Source organism: Bacillus rossius, chromosome 10 (assembly GCF_032445375.1).
Source record: "Bacillus rossius redtenbacheri isolate Brsri chromosome 10, Brsri_v3, whole genome shotgun sequence".
NCBI classification, from domain to species: domain Eukaryota; kingdom Metazoa; phylum Arthropoda; class Insecta; order Phasmatodea; family Bacillidae; genus Bacillus; species Bacillus rossius.
Window position 1 is genome coordinate 45,736,051 of NC_086337.1, and position 18,698 is coordinate 45,754,748.

At 35.6% G+C, this 18,698-nt stretch overlaps 3 protein-coding genes across 3 annotated transcripts; 2 read left to right on the forward strand and 1 right to left on the reverse strand.

Annotated features, from left to right (window-relative positions):
* The first annotated feature begins 334 nt into the window (after positions 1–334).
* On the forward strand, positions 335–2,778 carry LOC134536074 (uncharacterized). The gene is made up of 2 exons (XM_063375607.1): positions 335–390; positions 1,558–2,778. The coding sequence occupies exons 1-2, from the start codon at positions 379–381 to the stop codon at positions 2,608–2,610; spliced, it is 1,065 nt and encodes a 354-aa protein (XP_063231677.1). The 5' UTR covers positions 335–378; the 3' UTR covers positions 2,611–2,778.
* A 4,419-nt stretch (positions 2,779–7,197) lies between these two features.
* LOC134536073 (uncharacterized) lies at positions 7,198–9,740 on the reverse strand. Its single transcript, XM_063375606.1, has 2 exons — positions 9,659–9,740; positions 7,198–8,435 (listed from the first exon to the last, which is right to left on the reverse strand). Exons 1-2 carry the CDS (start codon positions 9,704–9,706, stop codon positions 7,347–7,349), a joined length of 1,137 nt encoding a protein of 378 aa, XP_063231676.1. The 5' UTR covers positions 9,707–9,740; the 3' UTR covers positions 7,198–7,346.
* Positions 9,741–14,535: 4,795 nt separating this feature from the next.
* Positions 14,536–16,758, forward strand: LOC134536075 (elastin-like). The gene is made up of 2 exons (XM_063375608.1): positions 14,536–14,609; positions 15,534–16,758. The coding sequence occupies exons 1-2, from the start codon at positions 14,598–14,600 to the stop codon at positions 16,566–16,568; spliced, it is 1,047 nt and encodes a 348-aa protein (XP_063231678.1). The 5' UTR covers positions 14,536–14,597; the 3' UTR covers positions 16,569–16,758.
* Positions 16,759–18,698: the final 1,940 nt, after the last annotated feature.

The following is an 18,698-nucleotide window of genomic DNA, read 5'->3' on the forward strand; positions in this document are numbered from 1 at the left end:
TTAGCCGTGAACTGTCGCCACATCTTGGTGCGCGGAATTCTGTTAAACTTTTCGACAACAGTCTTTGACATAACTAATTGTAGAATATTGTTTTTATGCCAAACCGCTGTCACTTTTGTTACAGAACAAATTTAACATCAACGGGAATTCGAAGGGAAAAAAACCGAGATGCGATTTTTGGCATCCAGTTGTTTACTCTGCCCGCGAAACTGCCCCCCGCATATCTGCGTTTTAATTCCACAATAACAAGGCGATCGTGAGACTGCTGTAACATCCAATGTAAACAATTTGTCCGATGAAGAGTATAAATATGCACGACGGACCCATGAACAGTCATACCCTCTCCGTATATCGAAGAATTAGCTTCAACGTTCAACCATGATAAACAAGGTAAAGCGAAATGTCTATATGCTCTTGACACTAAACTGTTCTGTCGGTAAAGACAATCTTGCCTCCATATATTTTTTCCCCTCAGAAGATGTATAAATTTATGTAAAACTACAAAACAATAATAATGTATGACCAGTCGTATCTGGGACCATTTGTTTTTCAGGTATAGGAATCGGCCAAGCAAATCCCAAAATTATTACACTACTTTAAAAGTCCCAAATAAAAGCAATATATTTTATAATTTTTCAAAAGATACTTTTATACTTATTATTACTTGATATGGAGTATTAATAATTTTAAATAAAAATTTATTTGAAGCTATTTGAAAATTAGTTACATTTTTTACACAAAACAATAAAATGTTGTTTGTTTAAGATTTTATTCAAATCAATAAAATAGTTAGGAATTTTTATTACGCAATCAATATAATTTTTATTAAATCAGATAATTCGTAAACAAAAAGTTAAGAATAAATAATAATATAATCTTGATCAAAATATTCCCTACATGTAATGTTTATAAATTAATACATCAAACTATTATATGTGCACTTTAAAGTAACTTATTAAAACTCTGTGATGTAGCCGAATGTGCGGCAGCGTAGGGTGTTAATTTGTTCGTTCCTATGTTATTTTTAATTTAAATATAATTTTACAAGCACTTTTATAATGTGTATTTTTTTGTTAGGTTAAATATAATCTAGGTAATGCAGCATGATAAAGGCTTACTAGTGAATAATGAAAAAAAAAAACATAAATTAAACTTTTTAAGAACTAATAAAATTAAACGATAAAATAATCACTTTATTACGGACACACAATACCCCTCTATATTTGTGCTTTATATTCTAGCCACATTTTTAAAGTTCAGTATTTCCTTTTGTTATATTCATGCAGTAATACATGCAGTATCAATTGCTTTAAAAGTATATGAATTAAAAAAACATTTTAAATGTGAACAAATATAATAAACAATTTTCCTAGTATCATTAGATGACCCTAAAATTGAAAAATCTACAAACACGATGTTATTTTCAGTAAACTTAAAAATTTAATGATCATAAACGAATTGTAAAGTTATAGATAATGGTTAAGATAGTATAATAAAACAAAGAGATTTAAAGATTTTTTTTAAAGAGATACAAACCATCATGTTGTGTGGCTGCAGGTGATTGCTGTGGCGGCCCTGCTGGCCATCCCCGCCAGCGGACAGTGCGGCTGTGGACACAGCGGCTGGGGGTATCCCAGTGTGGCTCCTGCTGTCCAGCCACTCTTGTATCCCTCTCTGTCCGCACCATGGAGCTACCCCAGCTACACCGCAGCACCGGCAGCCACTGGCTCTGCAGCGTCTTCCTCCAGCTCTTCCGCCGCTAGTGGAGTAGGAGGCAGCGCGTCTTCGTCGTCAGCTGCTTCAGCCGCGGCGTCCGGGTACCCAGGGTACGTCAGTCCGGTGTCGTATCTCCCCGCGAGTCCAGTGTCGTATCTCCCTCCTGTTTCTCCAGTAGCACCACTGATACCCTCATACGGCGGAGGATGTGGAGGGTACGGTTTTGGAGCCGGCATTGGCAACCTGTGGGGACTTGGCAACATCTGGGGAGGATATGGCTACCCTAGCGGAATTGTGTCAGGACTCGGTTCATCCGGAGCTTCTTCATCATCCAGCTCTTCAGCGGCTAGTGGCCTTGGAAGTGCTTCTTCTTCATCATCTGCTTCCGCAAGCGCATCTAGCCCTGGATATGGATATGGATCAGCAGCTCCTTACGTCTCCGTGGCACCGATCGCACCATCTTACCCAATTGCGCCAATCGCACCATCCTTCCCTGTTGCACCAATTGTTCCATCGTACCCTATTGCTCCTATTGCACCATCTTACCCTATTGCACCTATTGTGCCATCTTATCCCGTTGCACCAATCGTGCCAACTTGCTCCGTGGCACCGACCCTGCCAATCGCCCCCATAGCTCCCGCTGCACCTTCTTGGGGCGGTATTGTTGGTGGGTACGGAATCGGCTCTGGTATCGGCGGTGTCTGGGGAGGATACGGCCTCCCCGGGCTGGGAGTCGGGGCTGCGTCCAGCGCCTCCGCCGCTGCTGCACTCGGCGGTCTCTCCGGCGGCCTTATCGGAGGATACGGATACCCTTCTGTCGGCGTGGGAGCTGCCTCCTCGGCCAGTGCTGCTGGTGTCGGGCTCTGCGGCCTCTACCCGAGACCCTGCTACTGAAGAAATGATATTTTAACTGGCTCGTTTTTGTTTTGCTTGACATCATTGTGAAATCATTGCTAGATTATGGCTATGTGTAGCAATGTTAAATGATACAATGTAAATACTGCATATTTATACCATATTTTGAACCATATTTTATATGTAATAAAGTTACATGCAAATTTGCTTTTGTCTTATATTTACAATCTTTTACTTTCATTTTTTTATTCCATTCTAGTTTTTGGAATTAATTACATATGTTAAAAAAAATCAAATTATAAAAGGAATTGGGGATTTTAAAAGGAAACCAAGTATTCTTGAACATACCTATTTATTTACATTATATAATATTAATTCCTTGTTAATATCTCTTCTAATTATTAAACAACTTATTTTAAATTTAAACTGTTATATAACACACATTTTAATTAATCAATTTTATTGCAGAACAATTAATTTATTCCCTAGAATAAATAACTACACCAAATAAGGAATGTTTTAATTCTTTTGAAATATTTTTAGTTCGGTAGTTAGTGTATCAAACAATTTAGGTTTTAGCACAAGTATATTAGATTTAAACTGAAACTCACAGCTATTCTAATCGAGGATACAGTGAGTTCATTTTGTGCACACAATGTAACAACATTAAAAAAAATTACGAAAGATACTTAATGTTAAACATTTTTTCAGTAATTCATAAAATTACTCTTTTTTTAATGAACCAGAACAAAATCTTTGCAATTAAATATCTTACTTTTTTCCGTGGACAATTTTTTCAATATTCAATTGTTTTTCAGACATTAAAAAGTAAGACTTTATACACTAATTATAGTTTTTTTAAGTAATACAAATATTGTTAGAAAAGGTTTAAATACGTATCCCGTCTTTTTCATAACACCCAGAGATGGTCTTTTATCTCTGAATTGTTTTTCTCTCTCTCTCTCTCTCTCAAAAAAAAAAACCAAGTATAAATTTCTTAGTCCCTTTACACGTCTTTCTCTCACCCTCTTCGCCGATGTCGCACTTCCCTTCGCTCGGGATCCGCTCGGAACCCTCGCCGCACTGTCGTGCAGGCTGGCGTCGCTGCGTAGTGTGAGGCGTCCTTCTCAAAACCGACGAGAGAAGCGTCATCCCGGGCCGACCCGACGCCCCAATGGTCCAGAAAAAGCAGCGTCAATGCTGATGAAAGAAGATGTAAACTGGATCGTATTTGTTTTGCTTGAAATCAGTGTAAACTCTTTGGAAGATTTTGGCTATGTCTTGGAAGGTGCAACTGCTAAATGTAAACATGATATATTATTTATAACTGTCATTTCTAAATTGTCTATTTTTTTATGTGAATAAACTACTCTCAGTAATGTCTTGTCTCTTTATCACAAATTGTTATCTTATTTCAAAATTTACCCTTTTGTTTTTTCTCTTATAAACATAATGGGGAAAAAATATAAATTAAAGTTTTCTAAATGAGGATATTCCGTAATATAAAATAGGGTCAATTGCGCCTGTCTTCACCAGGAGAAGCCGAGAGAAACGTTCGCTATCTTGAATTATGACTCATGGCTGCCATATTGGACGACCTTGACCTTTGAACCTGACCTTTAAAATATGCCAAACAAAATTTCAATATTTTGCCAAAATTTTTCAAATACTACAAAAAAACTTTTTTTTTTTTTTCATTTTTAGAAAACAAATTCGACCTAAAAACTAATACATATAAAAATGCAATAATATCCTTTTTTGAGGGGAACATTCACATAAGAAATCAAAAATTCGCAAATCGAAATTTATTAATTTTTTTGGTCATTAAATAATTATCTAAATGTCTTCAAAGTTACTTAAGTTAACCATCTACCAGCTGCCAGTAAGCCACTGGAAACCTTGGACATAGACACCTGCTGCCATCCTAGATGAATTTCGCATGGGCCACCATAGTGTAACACGTTATTTTGAGTTATTTAGGAACGTCTGAAAATTTGTTCGAGAACATTCCACTAAATTGGATTCCGCTGAGTGGAATTTTACCATAGTTGATTCAGACATTCTGATTTGGCCACCTTGTTTTCTAGAAATTTTTTGCCATTTTTAATTGCTACTTCACATACACAATTTTGAATTTGCCACGCACTAAAACCACTGGGCTACGGAATCTGTAATGAAAATTACAATTGTTATAATAAGAGTATCCTTACTTTTAAAAACTTGATAAGTATTACTCGTTACTATGACTACTTTAGTTTACCCTATATATTTCAGGATAGTTTCACTATCATTAAGTGTAATTTGGCACACCAATACGTTTTTTATGTCCCCTAATTTTTATGATAGTGACTACACATGTGTTTATATTCATACATGTGGGTCCGCCATCTTCCTGTGAAAATTTCGTTGCATGATGCGTGCGCATTGTGAATATTCACTCTCATCATTTATCCATAATGCGGCTAAAGAAGCATAACTTTATAACATTGTAATTGTTTTATAATAATTATGGAGGGTAACTGATGTATAATGTAATTACAATCTATGTTGTGACCAGAAGGACACAACACGAAGTTTCGATGCGATAAGTACCATATTTGATTTACACATATTGACAGTTTAAAATATGAGAAAAACAGGGTGAAGTTAATTTGCCTAATGTGGAATAACTTTCTCACATTTCGACTCCTCTGTTTAGGTTGGAGACTCGTATGCATATAATCACATAAGCTAATGTGTAGCAACCGATTGTGATATGCCTGGACATGAATCTAAACCTAAGACTGTGCTCGGTGCTTTACAGGTAAATGCTAATGTATTCCATTTGGCAGAATTTGCATTTCTTTGAATGTTGAAACACCTCTATTATCTTAGTACCTTTAGTGAGTCAAAATACATTTGTACTTTTTTTTGCGAAATCAAGCAGAATTTAATCAATTAGCTTGCTGATGAATAAGTAACGCATGGATATTTAAAATATAACTTTTAATTGGATTGCGTATATGATAAAATAATTGTTCTAGGACCATGTGAAGAAGTGTGATTTCAAGAGAGTGAATACTCCCATTCATATAGAAGCAGTATGTTAAACAGTGTATATAGTAACTCTGTCGTTGTTTTCTGTGAACCGATTGGAGCTGATAATTAGTCAGTTCAAACCAATGCAGAACTGCATGCTTGATAGATTGCTAACTTTTGCAAGTGATCCTGTATTATTAAATATTTCTTGTAATGAATCTTATTTGTAAAACTAACTGTCTTGAAACTTGTACTTTTATGTTAAAATGTGGAACTGAGCTAATATTGAATCAAATAAGTATTTTACCCTTTTTATCTTTCTTGTATCGAGAAAGGATCGAATGAAGGGCACTAAACGATACAATCAATATATTAAGGGTAATATTTTTTCAGACTTTTTGATTTTTTTTCCGAATATTTATAGGCCAATAATTAAAAAAAAATCACTATGGCCATCAAAATGGCCTTTAAGATGGTGGATTCTATTATGCTTTGGTGATTTACAATACGGCACTATAGAGCTAAATCTAGTATACATAAACTAGATGGTGTACTAAGATGACTATCATAAAATCATACTGATTAGTGTAATACAAAGTCCATATTAGTGGTGGGGGTCATTTTGCTTGTTGTCTCCATAAAGGAATACCCATCGTAATGTTTTGGTCTTACCGGGCTCGAACTGGGGACTCCAAACTCCATGAAGTAAGTGCATTTTCTATTACAACTTTATTAAAATTGTAATTATGTGCATTTTAATAAAATATAATGTTTTCCCCATTTTTTGGATAGTAATTATTGATGTTATGTGGCAGACACAGCATCATATTTCAAAGTGGTAGAAACCAAGGTTTGGACAGTTTTATAAACTTAATGGTAAATATGACATTATAATTCAAAAGTGCAGAAAGTTCTAGAAACAAGATGGTGAAATCCAAGATGGCGGAATCCAATACGATGCAATCAAAGATGGCAAAATACATATTGGCAGAAAGTTCTTGAAAAAAAATGGTGGATGTGACATAATTACTCTAAATGGTGGACATAATGTAAATTCAAAATGGTGGCTAAAGCCAAGGTCATCTAAGATGGCGGCCAAGGTCAGGTGAAAATTCCCCAGCGGCTTACTGGTAACTGGTAAATAAGAAGGAACTTAGGCAGCCTTGGGGAACTTTAGTAATTTTAAAGACAAAACTTTGAAAAAATGTTGAATTGCGAATTTTAATATTTTTCTATGGGTAAATTTCCCTGAAATTAAAACATTTATTAATTTTCATATTTCTTATGAGATTTTTGTGGAAAATTTGTTGCATAAGCTGCCTATAATTGGACATTTTGATGAATTTAAGGTCAATATTGGAAAATATTTGACAAATTTAAAAGGTTAATTATAAAGGTCAAGTTTAAAGTCATCCAAGAAGGCAGCTGTGACGTCTCAATCCTAGATATCTGGAGCTTCTGTGGGCTCCTCTTGGTGAACCCTTGCGGCATAGCCCCTAATTTATACTACAGATTACAATCCTATCCACAAAGGTTTTTTATAGTTTTTTTTTACCTATATATGATTTAAAGGATTGCAAAACAAAAGGATATTTTAAATATAGAGACAAAATATTATGAGTAATTTATTCACATAAAAAAAAATAATTGAAATAAATAGTAACTCATGCTACCACTTTCCAGTTTCACATTCCAAGACATAGCTATGATCATTCAATGAGTTCACAATGATTCAATGCAGTTAACAGCTCATTTCTTCAGTAGCAGGGTCTCGGGTAGAGGCCGCCCAGCCCGACACCAGCAGCGCTGGCCGAGGAGGCAGCTCCCACGCCGACAGAAGGGTATCCGTATCCTCCGATAAGGCCGCCGGAGAGACCGCCGAGTGCAGCAGCGGCGGAGGCGCTGGACGCAGCCCCGACTCCCAGCCCGGGGAGGCCGTATCCTCCCCAGACACCGCCGATACCAGAGCCGATTCCGTACCCACCAACAATACCGCCCCAAGAAGGTGCAGCGGGAGCTATGGGGGCGATTGGCAGGGTCGGTGCAATAGGTGCCACGGAGCAAGTTGGCACGATTGGTGCAACGGGGTAAGATGGCACAATAGGTGCAATAGGGTAAGATGGTGCAATAGGAGCAATAGGGTAAGATGGTGCAATAGGAGCAATAGGGTAAGATGGCACGATTGGTGCAACGGGGAAAGATGGTGCGATTGGCGCAATTGGGTAGGATGGTGCGATCGGTGCCACGGAGACGTAAGGAGCTGCTGATCCATATCCATATCCAGGGTTAGATGCGCTTGCGGAAGCAGATGATGTAGAAGAAGCACTTCCAAGGCCACTAGCCGCTGAAGAGCTAGATGATGAAGAAGCTCCGAAAGAACCAATACCTGACACAATGCCGCTAGGGTATCCATATCCTCCCCAGATGTCGCCAACTCCCCACAAGTTGCCAATGCCTGCTCCCAAACCGTACCCTCCACATCCTCCGCCGTATGAGGGTATCAGTGGTGCTACTGGAGAAACAGGAGGGAGATACGACACTGGACTCGCGGGGAGATACGACACCGGACTGACGTACCCTGGGTACCCGGACGCCGCGGCTGAAGCAGCTGACGACGAAGACGCGCTGCCTCCTACTCCACTAGCGGCGGAAGAGCTGGAGGAAGAGGCTGCAGAGCCAGTGGCTGCCGGTGCTGCGGTGTAGCTGGGGTAGCTCCATGGTGCGGCCAGAGAGGGATACAAGAGTGGCTGGACAGCAGGAGCCACACTGGGATACCCCCAACCGCTGTGTCCACAGCCGCACTGTCCGCTGGCGGGGATGGCCAGCAGGGCCGCCACAGCAATCACCTGCAGCCACACAACATCGATTTTTTTTGGTAAATCACTTAAAATGTATAATATAAGTTACCTGCGTGTGATTTTGACCTAGACATCGCTATAAATTTAAACGCAATATTATTAAATTTGAAATGTTCGATTTGTTACAGATTTAATTTAATAACTTGAAATATGTACATAATGTAATTGAATAGAACAAAACTGTATATATTTTAATTATTTGAGAAATTTTTACCTTTTCTTCCGCGAAATGTTTAGTTGGAGAACGACAAATTTGAGACCACATGCATTTGTGTATGTACATATATAAATTATAATAAATACAGAACTCTAATGATAGCCTATGGAACAAAAACATTACGCTCCAATTTAAATGATCCTTTTGGTTATGCAGGGATAGCTTTATAGGGTGTAAAATATGAAGTTATATTTCGATAGTTGTGTTTATTTGATGTTTTTTACTAAGTGACCAGAAATTGTATTTCATGCACTGCTACCAAAGTTTTTAAATGATTGTGCATTTGCTAACTGGATTAACACGAAAGAAGGGATAGGCAGTGTAATATCCAAACTGTTCACATTTGCCGTTATCTCTATGTTTAAATGAATTACATTAATGACACATCTCACCCGAAATGATATCAATTTCTGAATATTAGAAGTATGATATTTTATAATATAATTTTTTCGAGAAACTTTTATAATTTATTTTGCTTTGTTCTCTTTTAAAATTTAAATATTTTCTTTAGTATTTGAATTATTGTTTAGGCATTTAACCGTACGAACAGTTTATTTTTTTAATTAAAATTTGTTGTAACTATTATAAAAATGTATTTGTAATAAATAGCTTGTTATTAATCACTTCAAATAAACACCTAAAAATAAATAATTAATACTATAAAATAAGGTTTTCTTAACAAAAATTGATATTTTATTTGATAATTATAAAGTAACCTAACTATTCGAAGTTTCCTTAGCTTACCTACAATATATTTATATACATACATACAGATAAACACACATTTTTTTAGAGCTCCAAATTTGTAAAATTTAAAATCCATTCTAAGCCAGTTTTATCTTTGTTACATGTTTCATGTTTGTAAATTTATAAATATTTGATTATAATATTTTTATACAATTCTATTATTTCTGGAAAAAATAAATTACGAAGACAAGATGGATATTATGGACAGAACAGTATGCGCCCAAAGGATAAAAACACATCACCTCACCTTGTGTATCATTCTTGCAGCTTGTTCTTCGATGTACGGAGAGGACATGGCTGTATGTGGGTTCGTCCCGCATATTTATACTGTCATCCACCCGACTGTTGACATTCGATATTAGAGCAGCCTCACGATCATACCGTACTTGTGGAAACCAAACACTGATAAGTGGGAGCATTACGGCAGACAGAGTAAACAACTTGATGCTAGGAATTGCTTCTCAATTATTTTTTAAGTACTCCCGTTGCATTCGCTTAAAATTTTTTTCTTTTAACTTATAGAAATGACTGTTTTGACAATTTGAATAATACCTTCTACATATGTATCAGAAATATTAATAATCTTTATCATTATTACTAATCCTCGTTTTGCAATGTGGATAGTTGCCGTCAATAGTAGATAATTTTTACAAATCATTTTATGTTTAACGAAACATTACCATACATTATATTTGAAAAATATTTCATCTACATATTATTCTAAATATAATAAGAACCATTAGTTAAGAAACTATATAATTGAGGCCAAGTTGAAAAAAAAATACTTTCTATAACACAAATGTTTGTTTAATTTTTTTTAATTAATATATTTGTACCACAAATTTACCACACATTTTACTGTATTGTTTATAATTAACTTAATAAACATATTATTTGCATTAACATAAATATGTATATTAACATAAATGAACGAACGAATCAGAAAATTATAACAGACCTACTCTCCATAAGGGTTCTTTCTTTCAGTTTTTGTGTTATTTAAATTTTCATGACATTTAAAGTACCTAAATAATTGTTGGTGTATAGAAAATATTATTTAAAACTTTAGTGATTGTCAAGAATAATATGTTACATATTATCCTTACTAATATTATAAATGCGAAAGTAACTCTGTCTGTCTGTCTGTCTGTCTGTCTGTTTGTTACCTTTTTCCGACTGAACGGCTGAACGGATCGTAATGAAATTTGGCAAGGAGATAGATAATATCCTGGGGATGGACATAGGCTATATTTCGTCTAAAAATATAAATTTTAAACGGGTTAAAAAAATTATATCTTAATTTTATGTAATGTGTTTCATAGATATACAAACTGTTAGTGTCATTCCTCTATGTCTGCCGAGCAATAGCTTTCAAGCCATTGCGTTACGTTTTGCTATTGTAAGGAACTAAGTAGAGAGTAAGAAAAAAATAAAGATCTTGACAGTTTGTAGTGTCGCCATATTTGTTTCAATTTTCAATACCGTTTTTGTATATTACAATTTAAATTGCAGAAAAAAATAATGTTTCATAGACACATAAATAGTGAGTGTGTGTCATTTCTCTATGTCCACGAGGTCTCGCCGCGTCAATTTTCTCCTTGGGGCGAACCCGTCCGCTTACTTAAATAAACAGCTTTTATCGTTGAATGGTTTCATGATTTATTTCATGAAAATCTGCTCTCATATAAAAGTTAGTTTTACAGACATTCAATAGGTGTCTCGCTCTCTCTGAAGATCAATCTATGAATCGTTACAAATTTATTTCCTTAATTTTTTGTTTGATTTGATACAATATGATTTCACTAAAAATCAATTTCTACCCATTCCTATTTTCATTTCCACATTACGAAGTTTCACTTCTTCCACGCGGAGGGACTCCACGCAAAATTTTTGCATTCAATTAAAAACTATTTTTTAATGATGCCAAAGAAGTATAACTTCTCATGCGCGTACCTAAGTACACGCACCCATTTTTTTATTTAATTTCTTCTATATATTTTTTTTTCTCCCTACCTAGGGCACTCATAATTCTTTTAAATTTCACGTGTATGTTTTCAATGTCATTCGAGTTGTACAATTTTTTTTGTCAAATTGGTCATTATTTATACTTTGTTTCATTTTGGAAACATACGTATTTTAGGTATTATGACAAATAAAAAAAATTAGTTTCACTAACATTCTTAGGTTTTTATTGTGTTGATAGTTTCAAGTTTAATATTATGTAGGTACGTAAATTCTTAAACTTATAAATTTCTTCGAAATTTATTCATTATATTTGTCAATATTGTTATTTTTTTTACAGTACCTACTTATTTGTAAGGAGTTTGGTTTAGTGTTTATAATTTATCTGCTGAGCGTCAAGAGTCTTAGGGCTGCTGAGACCGAAGACCAGAAATATTTATTAATTATGTAATATATTGTTGAAAAATTTGAATTTTACTATTTCAGTAAAGTTGATTTTTTTTTATTAATTAGAATAGTTACGTGTAATTGCCATCTTCCTTTATTTTATGTTTGGTTGAATGTGAGATAATTTTATTTATGTATGCTTTAATTTCATTAAATTTCTTATATATATTCTTACCTACCTACTTCTATTAAATTTCAGGCGGATGTTAACATTGTCATTCCAGTTGTATAAATTTTTTTGTCAAATTAGTTGTTATTTATACGTTTTGTTTCATTTTGGACTATGTTTTTTTTTTACTTAATTAAAAGATTTGTGGTGTGTACAGGGAGTGATATCTCTATTAATTTCTATACTCCTTTGGATAAGCGGAATATTGCCACCACAGTTTTACATATAAACAAATCCTACAAATGTTTTAAACATTATGACAAATAAAAAATAGTTTCATAAACATCCTTAGTTTTTTTTTGTGTATAGTTTGAAGTTTAATATTATGTATGTACGTAAATTCTTAAACATACAGTTATTTATTAATTTATTTAGATAATTATTTATAGGTAGGTAATAAGCTTTCTATTTGTCAATATTGTTATTATGGTAGATAGGAGTACAGTAAATGCCTACATTCTTATATTCCTTTATATCTCTTTCGATTTGGAGTGTTTCCGAGCCATTAGGGGTCCTCAACATCACCCCCCCCCCCCCCTTCGCCAACAGGTGGTTAAAGCCCCAAAATTTCGAAAGTTTAAAAACTTTTAAAAATCTATCTCTTTCGATTTTCAGTGTTTTTGAGCCATTCAGGGTCCTCGAACCCCCCGCCCCCCTCTGGGAACAAAGCCCCAAAATTTCGACAGTTTCAGGAATTTCAAATATCTATTCTTTCGAGATGGAGTGTTCCAAACCATTCGAGGTCCTGAACATCCACTTTCCGCAAAAGTGAAAGCCCCAAAATGTCGAAATATAAGAATATATATAATTGGATGTTGGCATGTATGACGTCGATAAACTCTTACACCGTTTGACCGATCGTCATGAAAGTTGGCACATCGAAGTGTTTTTATCATGAAGAAGGTTTTTATGCTATTCATTTTTTTTGTAACTCGCCGCTAGATGGCGCTGTAGCGCATCAACTTCTAAACCTTTCAACCGATCGCCATGGGTAAACAGAAAACCATAGGTCACAGATACACAAACAGTAATTATGTGTCATTTCTTAATGTCCACCACACTGGACATATCGCTATCCATTTTGCTGTAACTCGCGGACAGTATATCACCCGGTGTTCAACCCGGGCAAAGCCGGGTACTGCAGCTAGTTTTATATACTATTAGTTGTTCTTTTTTAAATTAACCGTCAAGATAATGCACATCAAGATTTCATTCAACTTGTAAACTATTTAAGACGATATTATGTCCTGTATTCCTGTTTAATTTATTAATTTATTCAATATTTAACATGAATTTCTTATCTCTCGCTCGTTTCTGGTTAGATCAAACGTATTCTTCACAAAATAATTTAGGTAACTTGTTATTAAAACACGTTTTGCTATTTTACAAGATATTTTCCTTATAAATGTTTACTATATTGACTCCTGCATTCCCTCTTTTTTAAAGCGAAACCACTATAACATTTTTTTTAAAACCAAATTAATGTATTTTTTTATGTAGTAGGTCTAAGTTATAGTCAATTAACTATTTATTGTAGTAATAAATATTAGCAATATCATAAAAATATATTAGTAACTGAATAATTCAGTGTTATTTTTTAATTATAATAAATTAATAATGTTTTCCATTCCAAAATATATTTTGCTCCAATATTTAATATTTAACGATTTAAGAAAAATGTAAATGTGGGAAGTCCTACCACTTGACGTAGGATCGTCCATTTCTTCGTTTGAGAATCTTCTCTGCCAAGTATGTATCGGGATACATCGTAGGCTGAATATCTTTGACATAGAAGCCGCCTAGATTAGGCCGGTGGCCCAAATCTTCGAGGTAGTAGGTTCTAGGCTCCGATTCGCGATCGTGGGGCCAAACGAAAAAGTTTGGGAATCCAATTCTCAGTAAAACCTTTCTCGAAGACGCCTTTCTTCTTGGATATCCGCACAATGTGACCGACATTAGCTTTCGTGGATCTTTCTTCTTCGTGTTAGAAAACACTGTTCGCAGGAGGTGATCGTCAATTACGTCTTTAGGTATTATTTTTGAAAGATTTGTGCAATGGGGGTGCTTGACTTGATGTAAGCTTTTGGACATACGCCATTGCATAGCAATGGCTTATGTCCAAAAGTTTACATCAAGTTACGTCTTTAGGCTTCATTTTCGTGGCAGAATGCACCGGGGAATTGTATTCGCTTTACTAGTTTTGGTAAGATATCCAGCCACTTGTAATTTCCGTTAGCCGTGAACTGTCGCCACATCTTGGTGCGCGGAATTCTGTTAAACTTTTCGACAACAGAGTCTTTGACATAACTAAATATAGAATTGTGTTTGATGCCAAACCGCTGACACTATTGTTACAGAACAAATTTAACATGAATGGTAATTGGGAAAAAAAATCGAGAAGCGTTTTTTTAGCAACCAGTTGTTTACTCTGCCCGCCAAACCACCCCCGCGTATCTGTGTTTTAATTCCACAATAACAAGGCGATCGTGAGACTGCTGTAACATCCAATGCAAACAATTGTTCCGATGAAGAGTATAAATATGCATGCCGGACCCATGAACAGTCATACCCTCTCCGTATATCGAAGAATTAGCTTCAACGTTCAACCATGATAAACAAGGTAAAGCGAAATGTCTATATGCTCTTGACACTAAACTGATCTGTCGGTAAAGACTTTAAATTAGAATTTATTTGAAGCTATTTGAAATTAGTTACATTATCCACGCAAAACCAAAAAAAAAATATTGATTGAATAATATTTTATTAAAATCAATAAAACAGTTAGGAATATTTATTACGCAATCAATATTATTTTTATTAAAGCAGATAATTAGTAAACAGAAAGCTAAGAATAAATAATAATATAACCTTGAACAAAATATTCCCTACATGTAATGTTTATAAATTAATACATTAAACTATGATATGTGCACTTTAAAGTAACTTATTAAAACTCTGTAAAGTAGCCGAATGTGTGGCAGCGTAGGGTGTTAATTTGTTCGTTTCTATATTCTTTTCAATTTAAATATAATTTCACAAGCACTTTTATAATGTGTATTTTTTTGTGTTAGGTTAAATATAATCTAGGTAATGCAACATGATAAAGGTTAACTAGTGAATAACGAAACAAACCTAAATTAAGCTTTATAATAAGTAATAAAATTAAACGAAAACATAATCACCTTATTCGGACACACAATACCCCTCTATATTTGAGCTTTATATTCTAGCAACATATTTAAAATTGAGTATTTCCTTTTGTTATATTCATGCAGTAATACATGCAGTGTCAATTGCTTTAAAAGTATATGCATTAAAATACATTTTAAATGTGAACAAATATAATACATAATTTTCCTAGTAACTGTAGATGACTCTAAACTTGAAAAATTAACAAATACAATGTTATTTTCAGTAAACTTAAAAATTTAATGATCATAAACGAATTGTAAAGTTATAGATAATGGTTAAGATAATATAATAAAACAAAGAGATTTAAAGCTTTTTTAAAAGAGATACAAACCATCATGTTGTGTGGCTGCAGGTGATTGCTGTGGCGGCCCTGCTGGCCATCCCCGCCAGCGGACAGTGCGGCTGTGGACACAGCGGCTGGGGGTATCCCAGTGTGGCTGTCCAGCCACTCTTGTATCCCTCTCTGTCCGCACCATGGAGCTACCCCAGTTACACCGCAGCACCGGCAGCCACTGGCTCTGCAGCGTCTTCCTCCAGCTCTTCCGCCGCTAGTGGAGTAGGAGGCAGCGCGTCTTCGTCGTCAGCTGCTTCAGCCGCGGCGTCCGGGTACCCAGGGTACGTCAGTCCGGTGTCGTATCTCCCCGCGAGTCCAGTGTCGTATCTCCCTCCTGTTTCTCCAGTAGCACCACTGATACCCTCATACGGCGGAGGATGTGGAGGGTATGGTTTGGGAGCCGGCATTGGCAACCTGTGGGGAGTTGGCAACATCTGGGGAGGATATGGCTACCCTAGCGGAATTGTGTCAGGTATTGGTTCTTCTGGAGCATCTTCATCATCCAGCTCTTCAGCGGCTAGTGGCCTTGGAAGTGCTTCGTCTTCTTCATCTGCTTCTGCGAGCGCATCTAACCCTGGATATGGATATGGATTAGCATCTCCTTACGTCTCCGTGGCACCGATCGCACCATCTTACCCAATTGCGCAAATCGCACCATCTTTCCCCGTTGCACCAATTGTTCCATCTTACCCTATTGCTCCTATTGCACCATCTTTCCCTATTGCACCTATTGTGCCATCCTACCCCGTTGCACCAATCGTGCCGACTTGCTCCGTGACACCGACCCTGCCAATCGCCCCCATAGCTCCCGCTGCACCTTCTTGGGGCGGTATTGTTGGTGGGTACGGAATCGGCTCTGGTATCGGCGGTGTCTGGGGAGGATACGGCCTCCCCGGGGCTGCGTCCAGCGCCTCCGCCGCTGCTGCACTCGGCGGTCTCTCCGGCGGCCTTATCGGAGGATACGGATACCCTTCTGTCGGCGTGGGAGCTGCCTCCTCGGCCAGCGCTGCTGGTGTCGGGCTGGGCGGCCTCTACCCCCAACCCTGCTACTGAAGATTAATGATGCTAAACTACTAATCTGTATTATTTTTGCTCAAAATTAATTGAAAATTTTATGTGAAGTTTTGACATTTTTTTTTCATACCTGTAAATAATTCATGTTTTATTTTACATCACTCTCTAAAATTAAGTTTGTAATAACAATTTGAAAAAATTTTACAAAATAAATTATTTCATTCGTAAATACGAATAATGCTTTTATTACACATTAAAAAAATGTTTTTAAGTTATTAATAAAGCCTGACCCATATTACCCATTCTTAATCTTAGTGTGGCAACTATCATGAAATATATCATAAATGTTTTTTTCTGATTGGAATAAATTGAGCTTGTTACATAAATTAATGATTAACAAGTGAAAGTAAGATAAACCACGCATTATAAAATTTTAATGTTGTTTTGGTTTGCAAAAGTTACTGATTTCTGTAATATGATCCTTCTCTTCCTTTGTAAATTGGGGAAAGATTCATCTGTGGTAAGGTGTACCGAGTAATCTTTTTTATTTAGCCAAGGATAGAGTTTAAACTAAAATCCAACATGACAAAATACTTCGAAGACCATTGAAATTTTACGGTTTGGCCTCCTCATAATCGTTTGTAGTTAACTATGCAAAATAAAACCGTAACTTCTCTTTATCTTCTAAAGTAATATTTTTTGTTAATTTACGTTATGTTGGATCCTTGCAAAGTCTATATGACCTGATAATTAGAAATTAAAATTTAGAGAATAATATATGTCCTACTCATAATCAAAATACAGTTTTTAAAATATATATACAACATTTTATCTTGTTAAAAGTAATTCTTTGCAATTTAATACTTACATTTGACAACTTAAATATGTTTTAAAGTCATACACTTACATAATAATATCTAAGTGAAATTTATTGGAACTCTAATTGGAACAAGACTGTTTTGTGCATTTCTTGCAAGTAACGCGCAACACTGTTAGAAATTACAGTTATTTTACGGACCTTCAAACGATAATTTAACCGAAATAAACGAAGAGTTCTTCGTAACTTAAAATGATTTAATCTTCGTAGAAAATACGCCCTATCGACCTCAGAGTTGTATGATTATTTCTAAACAAATTTAAAGACACGCTTGGACAAAAAAATTAGTGTTATTGCTGTAGACATAACCATTCTTGTGGATTCATGTTCAATGTAAGTGAATTAAGTGTCCGTAAATTTATGAAGAACCCTGCATAATTTTTTAACCAGCGTTCTTAGTAATTTGAAGGTGAATTTTTTTAAACTGGATGTAAACAGGGCATCTATTGTTAAAATATATAAACTTTAGCTGCAAATTCTAAAAATTTTACGTCTTTCTTTGAGCTAAAATTTTATTTGACAGCGAGGTTTTTAGGTACTGCAAAACACCTCTATACTGATTAGAAATATTGGAAAAGTAATTGGCCATATTCTATAGTAATGAACCATTTCATCATTTTCCTGAAGTGATATAGGCAAACATATATGTAAAATACCGGGATGTGTCTTCACATGTCATTGCCGATTATTCCTTCCATAGTATCCCTGTTATATGCCAATGCGTATTGTCACCTCTTATAACTTCGCTTTCACCAAGAGTTGAAAAAAAGGATCATTGAACAATGTAAAAAGCCAACCACTTAATTTTGACGAGACTATAATATTCACCTGCATTAATGAACGTTTTTCTTCAGCTAAATTTTTGGCTTTGCATCCTAGCTGTACTTGGGCGCGGTCTTAATCCACGATACAGGATATGGCGAAACAAGTTGGGAGAGACTTAGACTAAGGAATTTGGTAGCGATTTCTTTTCCCCCGAGTTTCGTACATACAACAATGCAAAACCCTGTGGTTATGAAGAGTTTGCTTGTTTGTCCAGCCAGTTTTCCTAGGCTTTAGCTTCAAAACTAGTTAAAATAGTAATTTAAAATTTCTACATAATGGATTTTTCGTTGACTGAAAAAAAAACGTGTTTAGAACCTTGCATTAATGTTGAAAAGGTGCCAGATGCTAGATGGGGTATAAATGTTTTGCACAGACACAGAATAGCACGTTGGTCTCGCCCTAGCTGGGTGGCGACATTGGGAACTGTTGCTCGCCCCATTCTACTTGCCGTGTGATGACACCCTTCC

Bases quoted from the DNA above. Each gene is read 5' to 3' on its own strand.
- LOC134536073 (XM_063375606.1), bottom strand. From the start codon at position 9,706: ATGTCCTCTCCGTACATCGAAGAACAAGCTGCAAGAATGATACACAAG. The intron at 8,436-9,658 runs GTGAGGTGATGT...GTGTGGCTGCAG, and splicing joins CTGCAAGAATGATACACAAG to GTGATTGCTGTGGCGGCCCT.